This window comes from Camarhynchus parvulus, chromosome 12 (assembly GCF_901933205.1).
Source record: "Camarhynchus parvulus chromosome 12, STF_HiC, whole genome shotgun sequence".
In the NCBI taxonomy this organism is placed as follows: domain Eukaryota; kingdom Metazoa; phylum Chordata; class Aves; order Passeriformes; family Thraupidae; genus Camarhynchus; species Camarhynchus parvulus.
The window spans coordinates 4,619,629-4,640,724 of record NC_044582.1 but is presented as its reverse complement, the minus strand read 5'-3'; the positions used below and the strand labels follow the sequence as shown (position 1 = coordinate 4,640,724).

Here is a 21,096-nt window from a genome sequence, read left to right as displayed (position 1 = left end):
AACCCCACTGGTATGCGAAATATTTTTAAATTTATAATCAAGTGAAGCTAAATAATTCTGCCAAGAAGACAATGTACATCATCAAATTACACATGACTCATACGCAATTTTGTTCCTGGGTTTGGGGGATTTTTTGTAAAACAGTATCAGTGTCAGAGCTATAACAGATATTACTCTGTTTGGAAAAGAGATGCCACATTAAGGCTAAAATGAAGCAGTCTTCTTAGCATGTTTATAAAGCTTTTATACACATCTTCTGACCCTCTTCCTATTTCAGCATTCATCTCAATCTGCCACGGCTCAGATGCTGCAGTAATTCAGCTCCCACAGAAACACACTCCTGCCTGCTTGCCCAGCACACAACAAGAGAGCTGGGGTGGTTTGGGGTTTTTTTGAGGGGAGGGGGTTTGGTTTCCTCTTTTAGCAAGGGCTGGACCGAAGCATGAGCAGAGAGCCAAGGCTGCAGCCCATGGACTCCTGCCACACCGGCAGAGCCTCAGCTCTGTCAGCACAGCCTCTTTGCATGACAAACACAAACAATTCTACACGACAAAGCCCCTTTTGTCTGCAGAACTGCCGTGTACCGGACCTCCGTTACTTAAGTAAGGGGGGAAATGAGAGGAAGAGGGGTAAAAAACAACCTGTGAGGCAAAGTTTGCTAATGAACTATGGTTTACAAACGCCGCAGCCAAAGTCTCAGGAGGCTGACGACTTGGCTGGCTGCATCTCAGAATATGGGAAGTCATTAACTCATGGAACAGATGGGCTGATACAGCATTGGCCTTAAAGGAAAAAAAAATACAAAGGAACACAACAACCAAAACAAGAGCACTGTGACATCTTCAAGCCTCTCTCCAAGACGAATACACTGAACATAAACGCTCCCCGACACCAGCGCGTCTAACAAATAAAAAACCCAAACAAACCCGCAAAAACACCAACAAAAGCAACCAGCAAGCACATTCATCCCAGCTGAGCCTCCCTGCCTTCCGCCGGGCACGGAGCCAGCAGCAGCAGCAGCTCCGGGGCCCGCCGCCCCGCAGTGACCGACCCCAGGCGCCGGGGCTGGGCTGCATCCCCCCGAGCCCCCTGAGGCCGGCCCGGCCCGGCCCGCTCACCGCCGCGCTGCGCGCTGTGCCCCGCGGGCAGCCCGTTGTCGTAGGGCTCCCACGTCTTCTGCAGCGGGTTCTGCGTGAGCTCCCGAGCCGCCGGAGCCGCCGCCATCCTCGGCCGCTCCCGGCTCCCACCGCTGCGGCGGCGGCGGGCGGGGCGCGGCGGGGCCGCCCCGGGGCAGGGCCGGCCCGGAGGCCGCAGCCCCGCCGTGCCCCGGGCTCGGGAACGCCGCCCCGGGAGCACCGGGAGCCCGCGGGAAGGAAGGGCCCGGCCCCGCTGAGGGCCGTGCTGCCAGCAGGTGACTGCGCTCCGTGCTGCTGCGGGAGCACCGCGCTGCCTCTGAAAAGCCTTTTTTTTCTTTTTTCTTTTTTTTTAACCCAACCTAAAACCCAAATATAGAACGCCCAGGGAACGTGCAGTGTGTTTTAAGCCATGCATTCAGTGAGACATTTTTCCAATTAAGCTGTTTTGGCCGAAGGCTAAATTAATAGCGATGCAGAAAAACAAACCATAGGTTTCCTACATCCCATTTCGCCCCCAAAAAAAGCTGTTAACAAACGGCCTGGGAAGCTGCAGTGGCAGCAGTGGTTTGACTAAACACGACACCCAGCTGTCGCCTTTCCCCATCACCTTTATCAGCTTTACAGCCTGGGGACACCCACCTCGTGGAGTGGCCTGAGCAAAGCTCTAAAAAAGCTCAGTATTTCACATATATACACCTCTCTATATTTTATTTACAGAAAATAAATGCAACACAATGAAAATACGGTAGTGAAGTGCAGTACACACTTTCATTATTAATCACTCCATTATTATGACACTGGCCTAAACACAAGTGAAGGCCAGTACATACTTTCCTTTTTAATACTAACCAGGCTCTGATCACCTGAGGATTATTTTTAGTTTTTCTGTTCTATTATAAGGAAAAATGTACCTTTCTAAAGAACAACAAAAAATCAGTTCTCGGAGACATTTGGGAAGACACCTCTGGGCGAGTCAGTACTGTTTTTCCAGAACCATGTTTGCTTAACCTGCTTTTCGCTCTGTTCCATTTCCTTCTTTCCAAGACCAATGACACTTTTCCTCTGTAGGTGCCCCACACTATATTTTCATCCAAGATTTTCTTCACGATTTTGTTTTGGGTCAATAGATGTTGTGGGGAAGGGCAGAGGGGCTACAAGAGTTTCGTTGCAAGGGTCAGAAAACTAGGAGCAGAGAGAGGGAGGTTTTGAATGCTTAAAATCTTCCTGGTTTCTTCTGTCAGCTGTGTGTTTACTCCCAGCCGTTGCCCAAGAGGTGTGAGCAGGAACAGTTCAATCTGTGTCCCAGGTGTATCCCAGAATTCTGCCTCCTGTGCACACAGGGAATGTTGCAACATACAGGACAGGGATTCCAGGCTGGAGTCCAGCAGCAGGATGTCCCCACCTCGCCCTCTGTGATCACAGCAAGGCCAACACCGAGATCCTGCAGCTTCCCTAACAATGCCTCCAGTAAAGCCAGGAGAGCCCACAACAGGTGTAATGTTAACAGAAACAAGAGATGAATAGGAACGCATTTATAAACCTCACTTCTCAGGTTTGTTTTACATACATTAAGTAGAAAACCTACTAAATCCTTCCAGCCTCTAGAAATAAAGTTTGTACTTCCTTTCTGCACATCCACACCCTGGACAAGAACTGGAAGCCCAGTCACACACCTGCCTCGAGCCAAGAACACTGACTCGATGTTGTTCATACAACAATAGCATTTTTCAGAAGCCTGTGAGGCGAATGACCACATTTGTAAGTCTCATCCTCAAAGCACCAGGCACAGGGCCAGTTAATTAATTCCCTTCTGCTCAGGCAGATTCAAACCAGTGGCACCTGCACAAAACTTCAGTTAAGGGTTTGTTGTCCAGGTATCTGTAATAACATCAGAGGTGTTGAGAGACACCTGCTAGCCTTTGTTTTTATGAGGCACAGTGTTCAGCTTGGTTGATAACAAGCTGATGTGATTTTGTTGTATTCAAGGGTTAGCTGATTTGTGGTTTGTTTTTAAACATCAGTGCAGTAATGAGCTATTTGATCAAGGACATGGAGAAAGCAAATACAGGTATCTTGTGCTGCTCCTGAGGTCTCCTTTCAAAACATGGTTTACAAAGGCACTACATTCACTTCCTGGGAAAAGACAGAACAAGTGCTGCCCATTAGATTCCCAATAAATGACAGAGATCACCTTCTGCACAATCCCATTGTCATCAGTATAATGCAAAGGCTGGAGGAGCAGAGCTGATGCCTGCAGGTGAAGAGCTTTGTTTGCTACAGGGAAACCATGAACAAGCCTTTACTCCTGGGAAGGCTTTTACACAAAGCATCTGCTCTCAGGGCTACAGTGAGCAGAGAGCTCACCTGAGAAACCACCTCTCTCCAGAGGCAAAACATCAAGGGGAACGGCAGGCTTGGAAAATGAGCTGCAGCATGGAAATAATGTGCTTGAGCCAAGTGACAAAGTTACGCTCGCTCTCTGGGAACAACTGACTGACACAACAGGAAATATAGCTTCAATGCCTACAGCAAATGGTAATTATTTAGAGACAGGGAGAAATAAAAGAGACTGAACCAAGGTTTCAGCTTGATCCTACAGAAACCCAACCTGTATCTGTGAACACACCGTACCATATGGCAGCCACATAATCCAAGTTTCACAATACGCATGAGTAACTTCCACATACCTCATTTCCCTAGTAAAGGCATCACTTTTTAGTCTGACAATCCATAAAACATTCATAAGCCACACATCTCTTCCTCCTGTCCTTCCACCATCTCTCTGGCAGCACACATTTGGAAGATGGAAAAAAGATTTTCCAGCCTGTGAGGTGCCCACATCCTCAGCACCCCGAGCACACACAGCCCCCCACAAACCCACCCCAGCCCTTGCGCAGCGCAGGGCGTCCGAGCGAGAGCCAGGAGGGATCTGTGGCACGACAAGGCACAGCCAGCGGTGAGTACGGGGGTCCTGGAGCGTTCCGGCAGCTCTCCCGCACCGCCTGGGCACACCGGGGACATCCTGGGGACATCCCGGGCACATACCGGGGGCACCGGGCACACCTCGGGCACATCCCGGGGGCACCGGGGACTCCTCAGGCTCCCGCGGGTGCTGGCACCGCCCGCGCCGCCAGGCGGCGCTCTGGCCCCTCCGCGGGCACTGCGCGGGCGCCCCCTGGTGGCTGCGGCGGGCAAAGGCACCGCCCCCGACAGAGCGGGGACCGACGGACGGACGGACACACGGCCGCGGGGACCGACGGACGGACCGACACACGGCCGCGGGGACCGACGGACCGACACAGCGCTGGCCATCCCCGTGCTGAGAGTTGCGCCAAGCCCCCGGGCCGCCCGTGCCCAGGCAGTTCTCCTGGGAACAGGAATTCCCTGCCACCCTCAGAAAGGCAATGTCGCAGCCAAGTGACACCGGGATGGCCGTGCCAGGGGACAGCAACGCTCCGCAGAACTAAAATCCAGCAGGGCTTGGCTTTTAAGCGTACGTGGTAGAGTCAGAAGCTACAGAAAGCTACAGGGAAGGAAAGCTCATCTACCGGCCTGAGTTATTTCTTAACCCAAATGAAAAGAAAAATAAATATTGGAAAGATTGAGCCCACACTCAGAACTAAATATCCACATTTCTTTCTAGACATTAAACACCAATAAATTACCTTTTATCATTAATCTGTTACTTCAATTTCTCTAAAGTAATTCTCCTTCCAGTAAGTCATGGGATATAGTTTGCAGTCCCACATTCTCAGCTACCTAGTTTGACAAAACCCACAGTCCCTGACCTCTACACACACAACTCCACAAACCCACCCCAGGAAAAACCTAAATCCAAACCCTCTCCATTGCAAGTGGCAGGTAACTGCTCCAGCTCGAAGTGACAAACAAGAACTAATTTAAATTCTCCCACCTTAAGATGGGCATCTGCATTTTCTACATCTGGCAATAGTGAGAGGGGAACAGATCAGAGTTTAAGTTCTTATCCCCATTTAAGAGGGTGCAAAGACAGGGCTGTGAGGCTCCCCACTTAAAAGTACTCAAAAAAAACATCTCCCCTAGCACAGCACCAGTTTTGTTTCAGCACAAACTGAGAAGGAAGACAGACCTTGCAATAAGCATTACATATGGCTGTTATTGAAGAAACACAGACCCACACCTGCACAGCCTTCAGCCACACACGTATCTTACACATCCAGCCCTGACACCCATCCAAAGCTCCCCAGTTCCACATGGATCGGCTGACCAGCTAACAGGCAGCCTGCTACACTGCATCATAGTGTTTGTGTAAAGGAGACAAGACAAAAAATAAACCAAAAAAACCCAAACCAAAAAAAAAAAAAAAAAAGCAAAAAGATTCCAAATGTACCTTCAGCAGGCTGGTGGCAGTCCTTCATTGGCCAAAATCTATGCAGCTGGAAGCATCACCCCAGGACAGCAGCTAGCTAATTTATAGCAGGCTGTTACCACACTGCAAGCCAATGAGAGGAGTCAGTGACCACACACACAACTATGCTTCACCCTTTCTTCAGAAGTAATAACAGTCCAGCATTTCAAAACTGAGTTTCAGGTGGAATGGGAGAGATCTCTCCCCACTCAGCTGATGTGAGGAACGCTGCTGGTGGGTGTTTTTGAACAAGTATTTGTTGGGGTGCTCTTACACGGTGAAAAGACTTGTAAATGCCCCCAGTTTCTGCTCTAATGACCAAAGCTGCTGCAGAGCAGCTGGGGCACTTGGCCTGCTCTGTCACATCTTACACAAGGACCTCAGCAGGGAACAGGCTGCTCTCTCCTCCAGGTAATTCCCATATTCCTGAAGTGCAGATCAAGCCTGGCAGGTTTTCCCTCCCTGTGCAAGTCCTGCCTAGAACACAGTGCCCTCCTGCTCAGTGTGCTGTGGCCTCTGTAGGCCAGGCATAACCCAGCCTCACTGCTCTCTGGGAAACCCAGAGCTGGAGGAGCTGCAGCACACCAAGCACCTCTGCTCCTCCCTGGGCTGCTCCTGAGCCCCTGGTGATGACACAGAGCATGCCCTGGGAACAGCCATCCTCGCCAAGAGATCCCCCAGCAGCTGAAAGCTCCTCAGAGAGCAGAGTCAGCTCTCTCCCATGCAGAGCTCAGCAAGCACAGTGAGCAATGCAGGCAGAGGTGCAGGGCTGGCTTAGCAGTGACACACACTGACTCACACCTCCTCAGTGCAGCCTCTCAGGACATTCTGTTACATCAGCTTCTTACATGAACACTTCCCATCTCATCAAGGCCTCCTGTGGTTCCCTCCTCAGCCCCAAGTGCCATCCTCCTTTTTGTTTCCCACAGTCTAAAGTCCCAGGAGTCAACCCAGCAAAAATAACAAATAGCCCACTAAGGCCCCAAAAATGCCAAGCATCCCACATGACAGGTTCAGCAGGTTCCCCAGACCACCTCCACAGGCCCTTCCATCTGGGACTTGATTCCAAACAAACTGAAATCACAAGGGCCAGGCCTTGTGATACACAGCCCTAGCACTTCCTTCTTTTCTTCTGAGCAACCAGTAACTTTTATAGTGGCACCATCCACTCCATATCTTATTTCCTATCACTGCCTAAAGGGAAAATGTTCCAATTGTCTTGGAGTTGACTGCTACCCCAAAGACAAGCAAAAAGCCATTAAGTATTCAGAAATAAAACAAGAATCTGCCCTCAGCAAGGCACACCTACAGAAATTATTTTCTAAGAGTTCATTTTACTACCAGACTTCATGACTACAGGTCAATCTATCAAAGAGATGGATAACAAATACCCAGATGTAATCATGCTTTAGATGAGAATAAGCTACTAATAAGGACAAGAAAAGTCTTCAGTTCTAACTGGGGATCAGATTTAAACACCACCCAAGATCCCACACAGACAAAGTATCTAAATACAGATACTAAAGAGATTCCTTGATCTGAAACAAAATGTTCCTTAGCATAGATAAGGAAAATAATTCATCCAAACAGAAAATGTTCACGTCATGCAAATCAGCAAGAAAACAAGCTCCTATCTCTTCCAACAACCACCAACACATCTTGGAATATACATCTTGGATACAACGGAATATCTGACAGGGTTTGGGCCCTCAGAAGCCTCACACCACACTTACTTGGCTGGAGAGACAGATAATTCCCACAGCAATTTGCTTTTATGGCATTCTCCTCACTGCCTGCTGAAACATCACCAGAGCCATTCATGGTGCATGCAGAGCACTGAGGCAGCAGAGCTGATGTGTGCTGGACTGCAGCACAGGTGTGCCCCCAAACCACGAGCAGCCAGCACCAGGAAACAAGCACCAGCCACACAGAGGCTTTATTGCAAGAATTGTACCAATAAACCCTTGGATGGCTCTCTGCAGAACTCACTCCCTGCACTGCAGGCACATGAACTTTATCAGGGGAGAGAGAGCTGATCAGCAGAACATCATCTCAGCAACACGAGGGCTGCACGAGAGCCCAGGGCAAACACTGAGACTCACACACATTTTATATTGTACAATAACACACACCTTGCAACGCTCACTCTGCTCTTTGTTAGCTTCACGTGAGCCATGCCTCCAGGCACGGCCACTTAGAGTATTGTCCTTATTTCTAAGCATATCAATATGTTAGTCTAGATGTAAAATAAAATAACACACACCTTGTCTAGATGTAAAATAAAATAACACACACCTTGCAACAGTGTCACTCTGCTCTTTGTTAGCTTCACATTCCTCCAGGCACAGTCACTCAGAGTATTGTCCTTATTTCTAAGTATATAAATATGTTAGTCTAGATGTTTATCACATTTCATAAGAAATAACTGATCTCTTTTAAATGTGGGAGAAATTTAATGTCTGGAGATAAACCCTTTTGAAAAGATGCTGTTGTTTTCACACAAGGAAGTTTCCTGGGTTAAGCCTGGCATTAGAGATAGATTTAAGAATAGCCTGCATTAATTCTGTTTGTTAAATCTGAAGGACTAATCACTAAATCTTTACACCTTCAGTCCAAGCAGTCCTCTCCCATCTTTCCCTCTGAGAGAACACTGAACTTATTTCCCTGAAAAACAGGCAAGATCCTCAAGTGGTGCTTCCAGGTATTGCTTAAAACTATTCCCATCATCACAAAGTTGAGCAACAGTTTAAATCTTCCTGTTATGATGCAACATAAAGGAAAGATGGTATCCATTATTCATGTTTTCTGAGTGTTAAAAAGCCCTTTGTAGATAAAGCCTCTCACTGTATACCAGGACTCCAAACCATTTACATGAGGGGCCTGTGCTGGTAAGAAGTGCAGAAAGAGGACACCAAAACACAGAACATTTGCACAGATTGCCTATTTACATTCACACGTCCAGAGGTGAAGTGAAAATCCCGGGTTTCCAGGATGGGAAGTGCACTGGGGAGAGCCATTCCTGCACCCTGCTCTGCAGAACCTGATGTGGTTACTACAGCAACAGCACGGGCACAGCCCTGCACGGGGCTGCACCTGTGTCACTGACATATTCTATGGAAAATCCTTTTGTTAGGATCTTTCTTCAGCTTCTCCATGTTTTGCTGCTCTGGGATGTGATCTGGAGATTTGTTTACCAGCATGTGAAATTGTTTTTTCTTGATGACCAACGACAGCCACCTGTGTCGAGGCTGTGAGCAGTCACAAGATTTTATTACCATTCCTGTTCTTTCTATTCCTTACTAGCCTTCTGATTAAATCCTCTCTTTTATTCCTTTAGTATAGTTTTAATATATCATTTTCTTTTAATATATATAATAAAATAATAAATCAGCCTTCTGAAACATGGAGTCAAGATTCTCATCTCTTCCCTGGTCCTGGCACCCCTGTGAACACCACCACACACCTTGGGACAGTCCCCACCTCCCTGCCAGGCTGACACAGCAGCAGGTCACCTGAGCCACCTGAGAGCTGAGATTTAACCAGGAAAATGAGGGATGAATTAAGCTGTAGTGCCTGAAAGAGAAGGGAAAACAAAAACACACCTGCATCCATGGGGATGCCTGCCTTTGTGCCTCTTCAATCTGCTTAAAAGCAGTCTGAAAGTGCCTCTATCACCTCAGAGCTCTCTATTCCTTTTCCATCACCTTTTCAATTTGTTTTTATTAGAAAACCTCCCCAGTTCTGAGCTTGAGTGTGCAGGTATGAGTAGTAATGTAATTAAAGGGAGCACAAGGAAGGGACTGACAGTTTTAAGTACAACAGACAGCCCTTATCCAGGCTGACAGGCTTATGAATTATGCTCAGCTACTTTTATATTAGATATTTGAACATTTCTGGTGTACACACATCCTCTCTCCTGTCACTCAGCTAGGATCCTATGAATCCCACTTGCTCATGACTGTACGTCTAGGCTGCTAAATAAAAACAAAAAATTATAAAACAAGGGCAGCTGCCATCTCAGGGTAGAACTAAAACACTTTACCCCACCTTTAAAACCAAATGCTATCAACTGACTTCAGAAGTACAATTCTACAAGAGCTGTCACTTCAAAGGAAAACATCTGTAAAAACTTACTACATGAGTCAGGGGAGTTGTCTGATGAGATGAAAAAGGAGAATACACTGACAACAAAGAGTATACAAAATTTGCATGCGATTCAAATGCATGAAGTACACCAAATTAATTTTTTAAAAAAATCTTGAACGCTTCGGGACAGAGCTACCTATCAGATAGCAGCACTTTAAAGGACAAGAGATAAGAGAGCCTGGGAAGCACCACCCGGGGTTTGGGGTGTGAAATGCTGAGTGACTGATGGGGAGCTCAGAGGGGAAAAGGCAAGAAGGGAAACAGCCCTGGGCTGGGTGACAAAGCGTGGAGGTGCAGAGTGAATCCCTGAGTCAGCAGCACTTAATGGAAGCTAAGCCATGTGCAGGCCTGGAAAAGGGCACAGGGAGACACGAGCAAGACAAGGTCAAACCGTGGGAGGAGGAGGAAAAACTGGACCAGGAGGGGGAAGAACATCACCAAAGAAATGGTGATGGAAGCAGCAGAGACTGTGCAGAGAGGAACAAAACAGAACATCTGCAAACATTTCAGTGACATGAATTACAGGTACATAGAGAGAAGCACCCCAAGCAGCCCTGGGACAGCAGAGGCTGAGGGAAGGGAGGTACAACCTCACCTGGTGAGAGGGACTAGGCTTCACTGAGAGCCAGAACAAATTTAAAAAGGGGGACAGGAGTTAAAGGTCCAGCAGAGGATAGTCCAGCCTACCTTACAGAACAGCCAGGGAAAAGCCCATGGAAATGGAAACAAAGCAAAGAAAAAGGGGCTCAAAGTCCTCTCAGTTCCACTTGGGTTCCTGCATGTCCCACAACAACAGTAAAGCAGGTTTTGTGAAAGTAAAGAATAAATCTGTCTGGAAAGGCAGCATGGAAAACTGACACTGACACGAGGAGGAAAACAACTCCCAGCATATGCGACGCCAGCTGCTGCTGCTGGGAATGTTCCTCAGCTCTGTGAAAAAGGAGAGTATTCATCCAAATAAAAATACAAGCAAACCAGAGCAAAGCTTCTCAGAAGCTACCAGCGACAGAATTTATAATAAAAGCAAAAATTCATCTTAATTTGGCAAGCTGCAATTAAGTCAGGTAACCTAAAACAGCACTGAAGGGAAAAAAAATAGAGGCCAGACACACAGATCTGAATCACAGTGAATCTCAGTATTCAGGGCCTCCAGGGCAGGTTTCTCATTTTCTGTGCATTTTGCAAGTAGACCTAGATGGCCTATGAGCTTCCTGAGACTAACAGGATCAGTGTGCAAATGAGGAAGCTTAATAAGAGTAATAAAATTATGACAGCCAAAATAATCAGATATACAGAATGCAGACAGGCTAAACAGCACAAATGCTACACATTAAACTTGCAAGGGGAAACATTCACCAAGTGAGGCTCCAGCATATTATTAGTAAAGAAAGCTTCTCTTTAAAACAAACCAAAATAAAAGCAGCCCACCTGAGTTCTCTTTATATCTTGAAAAAATAAGTTTGGTTCAGCACAAATGTGTCCCTAGAGAAAATATTAAAAAATTATTCAGGTGCACAGAAGCCATACTCCATCACAAACAGCATATGGGACAGCCTTTGGCACCAGAATGTGTAAAAACACATTCCAAAATCTAAATATCAATTGAAAGCCAAGAAGGATACAAAAATAGAAAACAAAGCAGGGGAATCAGAAGCAAATGAGCCCAGCAGCCCCCACACTCACCACCCCCAGTGAAAGAGCAGCTGCCCAGCACTGCTGGCTCCAGACACCCCAGCCTGGGTCAGTCTGCGCCTGAGGGACACCTGAACCTTCTCTCACACAGCACAGGGGGCTCAGAAACATTAGTGTTCCACATTTTAATGACAACTGGCTAGCAGGAGTGAAGATGTGCCCTACCAGGGCTCCCACGACACACAGGGCTTTGAGCTGGTCCCATCAGACCTGGCACTGACACCAGATGAGCCCAAATCCCTGGAACCAGCTCAGCCTGGGGAAGAAAAATCAGTTAAAACCCAAAGACATAAATCTGTGGGAGATATCTCTTCCAGAGCTGCTTGGATTTTTAAGCTCCTCTAATCCCCAAATGGAGCATTTCTCAGGGAAAAAATAAAGAAGAATCTGTGAGATTGATCTCCCATCAAAAATGAGTAATGACTTCAGCAGTAACAGGGCTGCTCCCCCATCAGTCCACCTCTCACCAGCCATCTGACATTTTCTAATTGCAAGAGGTCAGGAACCCCTGAAATCTCCTCATTGTTTTGGGGACACCAGTTTCACATGGGTAGCAAAAAAAAAAAAAAAACCAAACAAAGCTTTTTTCTCCCCCTCCTTAATGCAGAAGGTAAATGCTGCACAGCCCAAGGATATCAACAGGGTTCCCATGAACAACAAATGTCTCCTGTTATTTACCAACAACATCAATTAGATTTCCAGGGATCTGTGACCATAAATAGAAACTTAAAAGGAAGGAAAAGCCAGTCTTAAATCCCAGGAGTGTCAGTGGTCACTGGTCAGAAGCAGCTGCAGACCACTCATGGTGGTTGCACTCCTTAACTCCAAAGGGGAGATGCAGTCATATAGAAGCTTTTAGCTATAATAAACCATCATAAACATTCTGACTTTGCACATTTTGATTTAAACTATCCACTGGCAAACCGTACCTAACCCAGACATGAGGATTTCTTGCTAAACCTCCCCGTTTAGGCACCTAAAACATGCAGGATCAGCCAGACAGACAGCTCACCAAGGCTGCTGCTGTGTGCCCATGGAGAAACCCCTCACAAGGGAACCCACTGCCAGAAAAGCAGCACCACGAGGGCATTCCCAGCCAGGCAGGCAGGAACAGCACATCCCAGCCATTTTTAGGCACATCCCAGCCACTTTCAGGTGTCGCTCTGGTGACAGGCACGGAGCCCGCAGCAGATCAGGGCTGGTGGGGCTGTAGTGGCTCCTGCCCAGAGGAGAGCAGCGCCTGCAGGAGCCTGGGTCACACAGCTCCCCTGGCAGTGCCAGCTCCACACAAAGACAGGGAGCCACGCAGAAACAGAAGGAAAAATTTTTTAAATAACTACTCAGAAAGGAGTTCGGGCGGTTCTAGCTCACCTTCAGATCAAAAAGAGGCAAGAACTCAAAACCCTTTACTCACATTTTTTGGTTTTTATTTTTTCCTACATTTTTCTACCTGTGCATGGCCTGTAAACAATACAGTAACATACTGAATCACCTGGAAGCTAATGCCATGCAGGCATTTCAGATATCCGAGTGCAAAAATCACAGCTTTAAATTCCATGTTCCAATGCAGCAGGCACATTATTTCTACAAGGGCACCCATGACAAATCCATCCCATTTTATTAGTAAAACATTTGCAAAACATCCTTTTTATCCATCACATGGATACAAGTCAGTTGCAATTAAGAGACTCATGATTTGTGTTCATGGCAGCTCAGGGCTTCAGGATTAACTCCAGAGCACTGCTTCAGACCCTTCAATGTTGCAGACACCAACACCCAGGAGAGTCCCTCATGCAGCAGCTTCTCAAATGAGAGATAAGTTTGGCAGAATCAAAACACAACCCTAGAGGCACCCAAAACTGCACTGTTGGAATAGCACAGGTAAGTTGATCCATTTCACTCAAAAATCCCCAAGTATTTCTTCTCTTTGCAGGGACACAAATTCACAGGCTCAGCACTTCACAGTGATTTAGGAGAAGAGAAGGCTCTGGGAGATATCAGAGCACCTCCCAGTGCCCAAAGGGGCTCCAGGAGAGCTGCACAGGGCCTTTGGACAAGGGCACGGAGAGGCAGGACAAGGGGGCACAGCTTTAAACTGCCAGAGGGCAGGGCTAGATGGGATATTAGGAGTAAATCCTTCCCTGTGAGGGTGGTGAGCCCCTGGCACAGGTGCCCAGAGCAGCTGTGCCTGCCCCTGGATCCCTGGAATGCCCAAGGGCAGGTGGGATGGGACCTGGGCAGCCTGGGGCAGTGGAAGGTGTCCCTGCCCATGGCAGGTGGGATGGGATGAGCTTTAAGGTCCCTTCCAACCCAAACCACCCCGGGATTTTTCTTCACCAGGTCAGCACCTCAGCAGGCAGCAGGTTCAGTACACCTGGAGATTAGGATTCACAATCAGTGAGGGATTACAGCACCTAGGGCCAGCTCTTGGCAGGCACCCAGGAACAAGCCTGGCTTAGAAGGCAGCCCAGCCCCACGATGGAGCCTTGGCAGAGCTGCCCCTGCCCCAAACCATGCCCAAAACCCACCCAACACTGCTGGAAATAACAACCTGTGTGAAGCAACTCTATCCTGCAGCCCCACTTGAGTGCCTGGTAAAAAATCTAGTGAAATCAGGAATCAACCTAAATTACTTAACTTTAGACACTGGAGAGCCCAACTAGACAGTCTAGGGAGTTTGGAGTTGATTATTCTCTTTTGCAGCCTTTTACAATTTAATTACTTAACCTCTTATGGTCTCAGACACCACAAGCCAAGCACTTTGCCTGTGACAAAAGGTTAACAGACTAATTATTTCTCTTATCATGGGCAAAAATGGCTTCTGGGGAAAACCAGCACAGACCCAAGGAACCCTGCACTTCCCAGGCTCACAGCTGGTGCCTCCTCACTTGTATTTTGACAATTTTTACCCCTTCTACTACACTGACCTTGTGACTCTTCCCAAGAAGCCCCACCCAGGGTGTGGGGCCACACGCTTACACCATATTCAACAACTTAAAGCAAACAAAAAAAGAGAAACAGAACAAAACACATGGAGTGGGAAGGTGGGAATACTCCACCAGGTCATTTCTTTCAGAAGGTCGAAGCATTCCCCAAATATGTGATCTTTTCCAGCACTCCAAGTCTAAGATTTGTATTTATCTCAAGGGGAAATCTGCAGGCATCATACAGAGAGGTTAAGCCCCAAGGAAACCATGCAAGTCCAGTGAGCCATTCAGAACACATCCATAGTGCCTCACCAGCAATTAAATACTGTCCACAAGTTGGATTTACCAAATCTCTTACTCATAAGAGTGAAGGAACATTGACGCAATCCAATTGAGAAAAATATTGTTGCAACCAGGCTGATTTTTTTTTTAATTGGATGGGTGATACATAAAAAAATGAAGTGTTACAATCACTCAATTCAACAACATCCTGCTATTGGTAAGGGTTATATTTATAAATCAGTACATTTTCATAACAAGATGTCCTATTTCATGGCAGATCCTTCCTTTGAATGACCTCAAGAAAGTTCTGAAACCAAATCCTTCCCAGAGTGCTCTCAGCTTTGGGCCTTCATCCTGCACAGCTATCCCTACATGAATGCTCTCATTAGATGATGCACTGATTTAAAAGGACTGGCATCTTATGTAAATGGATGTTATTGCCTTTAATTGCAGCCATAATTATGGGAGTGCCTCGGAACTGAGTAAGGTCACATTAAGCAAACTTATTGGAAACTTTGCAAACTGCTCTGCAACACACTGGACCCGGACCAGGAGTCCCACAACGGGCATTTACTCAGTCCCATCTTCAGCTCTATGCAAAGCACTACAAAATCAATCATATACATATGGGAGTGCTCCAAGTTATAGCTGGTCTAGTATGTTTTTGCCTCAAATGAACTCTGGCATTTGCCAATAGAAAAAGTTTAATTTAGAAATAACATCTTTAAAGACGGAAAACTCTTGAAGAGTCTTCAAGTTTCTTCAGTATTAACGTCTTGGGTTTTTCCTCCTCACATCTCAAAGAGGAGGAAAAATCTAAGGACCAAGCACCAAGGGACCTGCTACAGAGCCAACAAGGAGCCAGGCGTTGACAAGAGCAGCAAGGGCAGCAGGCAATTCCCCTGGCACAGCCACAAATTCCTGCTCATGGAAGACACCAGCACAAGCACCGTGGGAATGGCAAAAGGGGCAGCCCAGGGCTTTTCATTCAGCCACAAAGCAATGGCCATCAGCACGTTTCGACAGCTCAGTGGGGGTCCCCTGCTAGTCCGGGAGGTTCTTGAAACCCCAACCTCACTGAACCCCAGCTTCACTGAACCCCCTCTCCATGCCCTGGGGTGGCGTCAGGCACGGAGGAAGCAGCTGCTGCCCACTGCAAGGCTGGCAGAAGCAGAGGGATGATGGCTGTAAACAAGAGCAAGCCTATGACTCAGACTCTGCACCCAGTGACACCCAGCTTTGTGTGGCACAAACCAGGCACAGCGGGGTCCTGGTCCCATTACCAAACCCGAGCTCAGCACCCTCACTGCCCCATCCACCCCTGCCCCATCCATCGCTGCCCCACAGCACCCTCACTGCCTGCCTCATCTCCCAGCCTACCTAATACAATTTTCTAGGAAGTGGGGAAATTATATCCAAACATAACCATGACTAAGGCCACGGGCAGAAGTTTTGGTGCACTTGCATCACAGCTGTCACCCTGTATTACACAAAGTACCTGACAAACACGCCAGACCTCGGGCCCCAGGGACAGCCAGCCCTTTCCAGGGAAGGCCCCAACGAGCCAGCAGCCAAACCTCACGAAGGCAGATAAAAAAGGTGCAGACTGTGTGCTTTTTATGGAGTTGCCCTTAGGAATAAGGGAAGAAGAGCTAACCAGTTAGATCAGTATTTGCCAAAGCACCGCTTTTACACCGTTCCTCGGCAAATGGAGAGCACCGAGCCTGGACGAGTGAGATGTAAACCCGCCTTCCTACAGACAGTTGGGAAAAAAAAAGTCCAGCACAGCACAGCAATCTCCAAAAATAACTCGGCGAGCAAACAGCTGCTGCTACACTACGATTCCCTCTTTGCACGCCACATCTCCCAAGCCTTCCTTCACCCAGGGCTGCTCCAGCAGAAGCCGCAATTCCCATTTCCCACCGGCCGAGCTTCCCGAGATGCCGGGCACCCTCACTGCTCGGCGGAACCCGGAGGGAAAATCCCGGGGAAAGGCTCCAGGAAAATACCACCTTCAACATCACCTCCAACACCACCTTCAACACCACCTCCAGCACCCCTTTCCCCGCTCTGCCGTGCCCCGACCGTGCGTGGGTCCCTGGGGGCCGTCCCGCGGGTGGGAAGCCGGGGGCGGGAGGGGAGAAGCGGCGGCGCAGCCCCGCTCCCGGGGGTGTCCCGGGGGTGTCCCGGGGGTGTCCCGGCGGTCCTACCTCGGCAGCGCCGGCCCTGCGGGCAGCGGCCGCGGCGGCGGCAGCCCCACATGGGCGGCGGGCTGGGCTGGCTCCGGCGGAGGCGGGCTCGGAGCGCAGGGCGGCGGGGGAGCCCCGCGGAGCTGCCCGCGGGTGTGCGGCCCGCGCGGGGCGGGGCGGGCGGAGGGACCGGCCCCGGGCAGCCCCCGCCCCGCCGGAGCCCCCGCTCCGCCCTCAGCCCGCGGGGAGCGCGGCGGGTTTGGGGGAGCGGGTCCCGCAGCTCTGCGCGGGCACGGCCGCGGAACCCCCGCACCGCTCCGCACCTCTGCGCGCCCCATCGCCCGCTCCCTGCCGGCACCGCGGCCGTCCCTCCGCCGTCTGCTCGCCAGGGCTTCGTGTTTTGTTAAAATGAGAAATTTAAAATAAATAAATTAATTAACAAGTAAAAATTAAGTGGACGTAAGGGAGGTGGGGCGGCTGTAGCCATTTTGGAGAGCTGGGTGTAAATGCAGCCCGGGGGCAGGAGCTGGGGGTCGGCAGTGGCCGCAGCAATGGGGCTCAGCTCAGCAGCAATGGGGCTGTGCTCAGCAGCAATGGGGCTCGGCTCAGCAGCAATGGGGCTCGGCTCAGCAGCAATGGGCAGCAATGGGGCTGTGCTCAGCAGCAACGGGGCTGTGCTCAGCAGCAATGGGCAGCAATGGGGCTCTGCTGGGCAGCAATGGGCAGCAATGGGGCTCAGCTCAGCAGCAATGGGGCTCGGCTCAGCAGCAATGGGCAGCAATGGGGCTCAGCTCAGCAGCAATGGGGCTCGGCTCAGCAGCAATGGGCAGCAATGGGCAGCAATGGGGCTCGGCTCAGCAGCCAGCCCTGGGCCAGGCTCAGCAGCACCCGCGCAGCTTCTCCGCGGAGCCAGCGCTGAGCCAGCCGAGCTCACCCCGCCGACAGCAGGACAGGACAGGGCAGGGCAGGGAGGGGAGCCAGGGCCGGGATGCACCCCGCAGGGAGCCGGAGCGGTGCCGGTGGAGCCAGTGTGGGCACACAGAGCCCCTACGTGCACTCAGGGCACAGCCGCCCACCCGCTCCGGGCTGCAGATTCGCTGCCCTCGCATACAGCATCCCCGAGGACACACACAGCATTCCCCCTGACACAAGCCTGAGATAATGACAAAAATTCTCTCGGTCTTTATACCATCCTTAGGGTGATACTGAAGTGCGTTTGTTATTTTGGTCAGGTTGGGACACGTTACTTTTGTGGCTGCCTTTGCTCACGGCTCTGTAAATTTTGTTGGGCTGTCCCCCGGGGCAGGCATGAACTCAATGGGTGCGTGTAAAGCTCCAGGGCTGCTATCACACTGTGTGTCTGCGCTGGGGTGAGCAGCTGCAGAGGCAGCCCCGGGCTCAGGAGAGTTATCTGTGCCTTTGGCCTGCAGAGATAGGCACAAGTGTGGGCAGGGGGAAACTCCACTGCGCATGAGAGAGGGGCCAAACCAAACATGAAGGAAGGTTCAGGAAGCATCAGTCTAAATCCACTTACTAGTGAAAAATCCGTAATAATCCCCCTTTTAAGATTAAAATGGTCAACATAAGCAATGGAGTTAAGATTTTTTTCTTAGTTTTGCATAAAAGTCACATGCAAATTTTCTTTACGATGTCAGGATGTCTTTTCATTTACCTACCCACCTCCAGCCTGCATCCCAAGTTGTCTCCAAGTGATACAGTTGTCTGCAAGTTGACTTAGAGTAAACTCGAAGTTTTCTGTCTGGGCAGCTGGTTTCGGACCCCCACTGGCAACATTAGCATTGTAACTATGTTGGCTGTGCTTGGGCATCACCTGACGCTTTAAAACTTCAGTTAATAAAGTACAGCTTCTGAATTGCTTGTAGAAATTCAGCCACATGAAAGAAAGGGTGGTTTTGTTGGTGCGGATTTTTTAGCCAGGGAGAATTGCATGCCTATCTGCAGGTGATGACGCCTCCAGCAATGAGGAAACTCAGTGGCTGAGATCATAAGGATGTTTGGTATCCCTTCCTTCACGTGTGTGGGTGCTGACTCAGAGCTAGGACTGGGTTACTGTGGGCTGAGACCACAGCCCTGCTGCCTCTGCAATGCTAGGCTGTCACAGCTGAGGGCCAGCACAAGAGAAAAGGGTATCACTGTCGGTGCAATGCTGGGGAAAATTCCTTTTCTTTCAAGGAGCTGTCAAAGATGCAGCTCTTTGTGCAGCCCCTAGAGCTGAACGGCTCCTGGAGGTGCCACAGTGCAGGCGCTGGCTCTGTGGAGGTGGAAGTCACCTGTGTCCCCCTTCTGGACATTACTTAATCCTTATTAACTCCCCATTATTTCATCTGAAGTATTAATGGCTAGTTTGCTTTATCTTCTAAGGAGCTCAAGTGACTTTACATAACTGTGGTCTTCTCTACATTTGCAAGCTTTGCTGACCACTGCAAAGAGCAGCAGTGAAGGAGGGGGACGATGTGGTGGGTACCCAGAGCCACCATGTCCCTGTGCTGCTCTGGAGCAGAGCATTTGTCACTGGCACAGATGGCATAGCTCAAAAATGGGTTTAGTTAACTCTGCTTTTGGTCACTGACTGCTTCCAGCTTGAAGTGAGGGCCACTAGAGTTGTGTGAGAATTTCTCTGAAAGAAATACCATACAGTTCTGAGCCCTGGGATAGGAGAGAGGCCCTTTGTTTCATCTGCTCTCCCCGTGAAACATCTTTTAGTCACAGTTTCTGGGCTTAGTGAAACCTTATCCCTGTGTTTTATTAAAAAAAAAAAAAAAGAAAGAAAAGAAAAAAGGTTTTCTGCAGCTGGTGTGAAGCAGCAGGTAGTGAGGCACAGCCAGAAATGGAGCTCAGGGGGCTGGGCACTGCAGCAGCTCACCCTCCTGTCCCTGGCTTAAAAACAAAGAAAATCCAACAAAACCACCCATCTGCAAGGATTCCTTGCTGCTTGATGTTGGTGGAAAGGTTGAGAGTGACCCCCCTGTCCCGCAGGGCAGGGAGATGTTGCTCAGTGTCAGCCAGGAGGCTCCGCTCCTCTTGGCAGAACAAAAGGTCCCGAGCAGCAGCAGGAGGCAGCTGTAACCCTGCCCTGCGGCTGGGCACAGCCTCGGGGGCATCACACAGCCCTTTCTGCTCTTTCTCCTCTGCTTAACCATGTTTATCCTCCTCCACAGCATTTTTTCCAGGGTGGGAAGGCACACCTTGGCCTTTGTGTGCAGCAGCTGCCCTCCACCAAAGCTGCACTGCAGGGTCCTCACTGTGCAGAGGGCTTCAGTGTTCTTAAAAGCAAAGCAGATTAAATCACTGGTAAACCAGGGCAAGTATTAACAGCAAAACTTGCTAGAAATCTTGGGTTTTGCTCAAGATCTGTGTGGCCAACCACTGATGAGGTTGTTGAGATTCTGTTCAGATTGATGAGGAGCAGTTAATTTGGCAAGTGGAACTAGGAACAGATTCATGGGGGAAAAAATAAATCTGATCATTTATTTGCATTTAGGAGAACTCAGCAGGAGAGAAGAGTGTTTAAGGTAAATACTCACAGTTTCTGCCTGGGATGTTTGACCCTTGCTTGTGCTTGGATAAACTGAAAAAGCAGGTCATCCATTTGGAAAATGTCTGACTTAGTCCTGTGCCCTTTCTCAAAAATAGTTAAACTGGAAAACCTGCTGCACTTACAGGCCTTGGAAAATATTTTTCACTACATGTGGCTTTGTGGTTTCAAAGAACTGAAGACAAGGCCACAAAAATACATTTTTCCTTCAGCTGCTTGGCAAGGGAAATAATCTGATGGGGCTTATCAGAGGAACGTGGCTGGGGCAGGCCTGGACTGCCTGGGACACCAATCCTGGTGCCTCTGTTCTTCACAGGTCACGTTCCTCCTGCTCTAATGGCAGCCAATAATTTTTACCTCTGGATGACAATAATCTAACGATGAGTAAATCAATTGGATTTTTGTTCCTCAGCTCCATTGGGAGGTTTAAGCTGTTGGGTGCTTTGTTAAATTCCTTGGAAATTGGCCACATGCAGGATTGCACTGCATTCAGTTCAGCCAGATAACACAATTCTTTCTTAACGATATATTTGCAATCTTTGCCCAAATTGTAAGTGTGCAGGAGAAGAATAAAAGGCAGAAACCAACAGGTGAACCAGCAAGCAAAAGTTAATACAATTATTCATGTAGTCACCTTGTAGCCACTGTTCGTGCTGTACCTTTTCCTTTCTCTGAACCATTTCTTTTGTCTAGACTGTAAGATCTTAAAAAATCAGGTGTATCCATGTCCTGAAGCATAGGAGCATGTTAAGGTCCCCCAAGACTGGAGACTTAAGATGTT

General features: G+C 48.9%; 1 protein-coding gene across 4 annotated transcripts in view; it reads right to left on the bottom strand.

Moving 5' to 3' along the window:
- Window positions 1-16,835, bottom strand: part of LOC115908139 (6-phosphofructo-2-kinase/fructose-2,6-bisphosphatase 4) — a 49,455-nt gene extending 32,620 nt beyond the window's left edge. For 2 of the 4 annotated variants that reach the window (XM_030956494.1, XM_030956493.1), the window contains exon 1: window positions 1,119-1,253. In XM_030956494.1, the coding sequence (XP_030812354.1) occupies window positions 1,119-1,224 (106 nt within the window). In that variant the 5' untranslated portion in view covers window positions 1,225-1,253. Of the gene's footprint in view, window positions 1-1,118; window positions 1,254-5,505; window positions 5,604-16,780 lie in introns of those variants that run through there. The other 2 variants (XM_030956495.1, XM_030956496.1) reach the window with 2 other exon arrangements.
- Window positions 16,836-21,096: the final 4,261 nt, after the last annotated feature.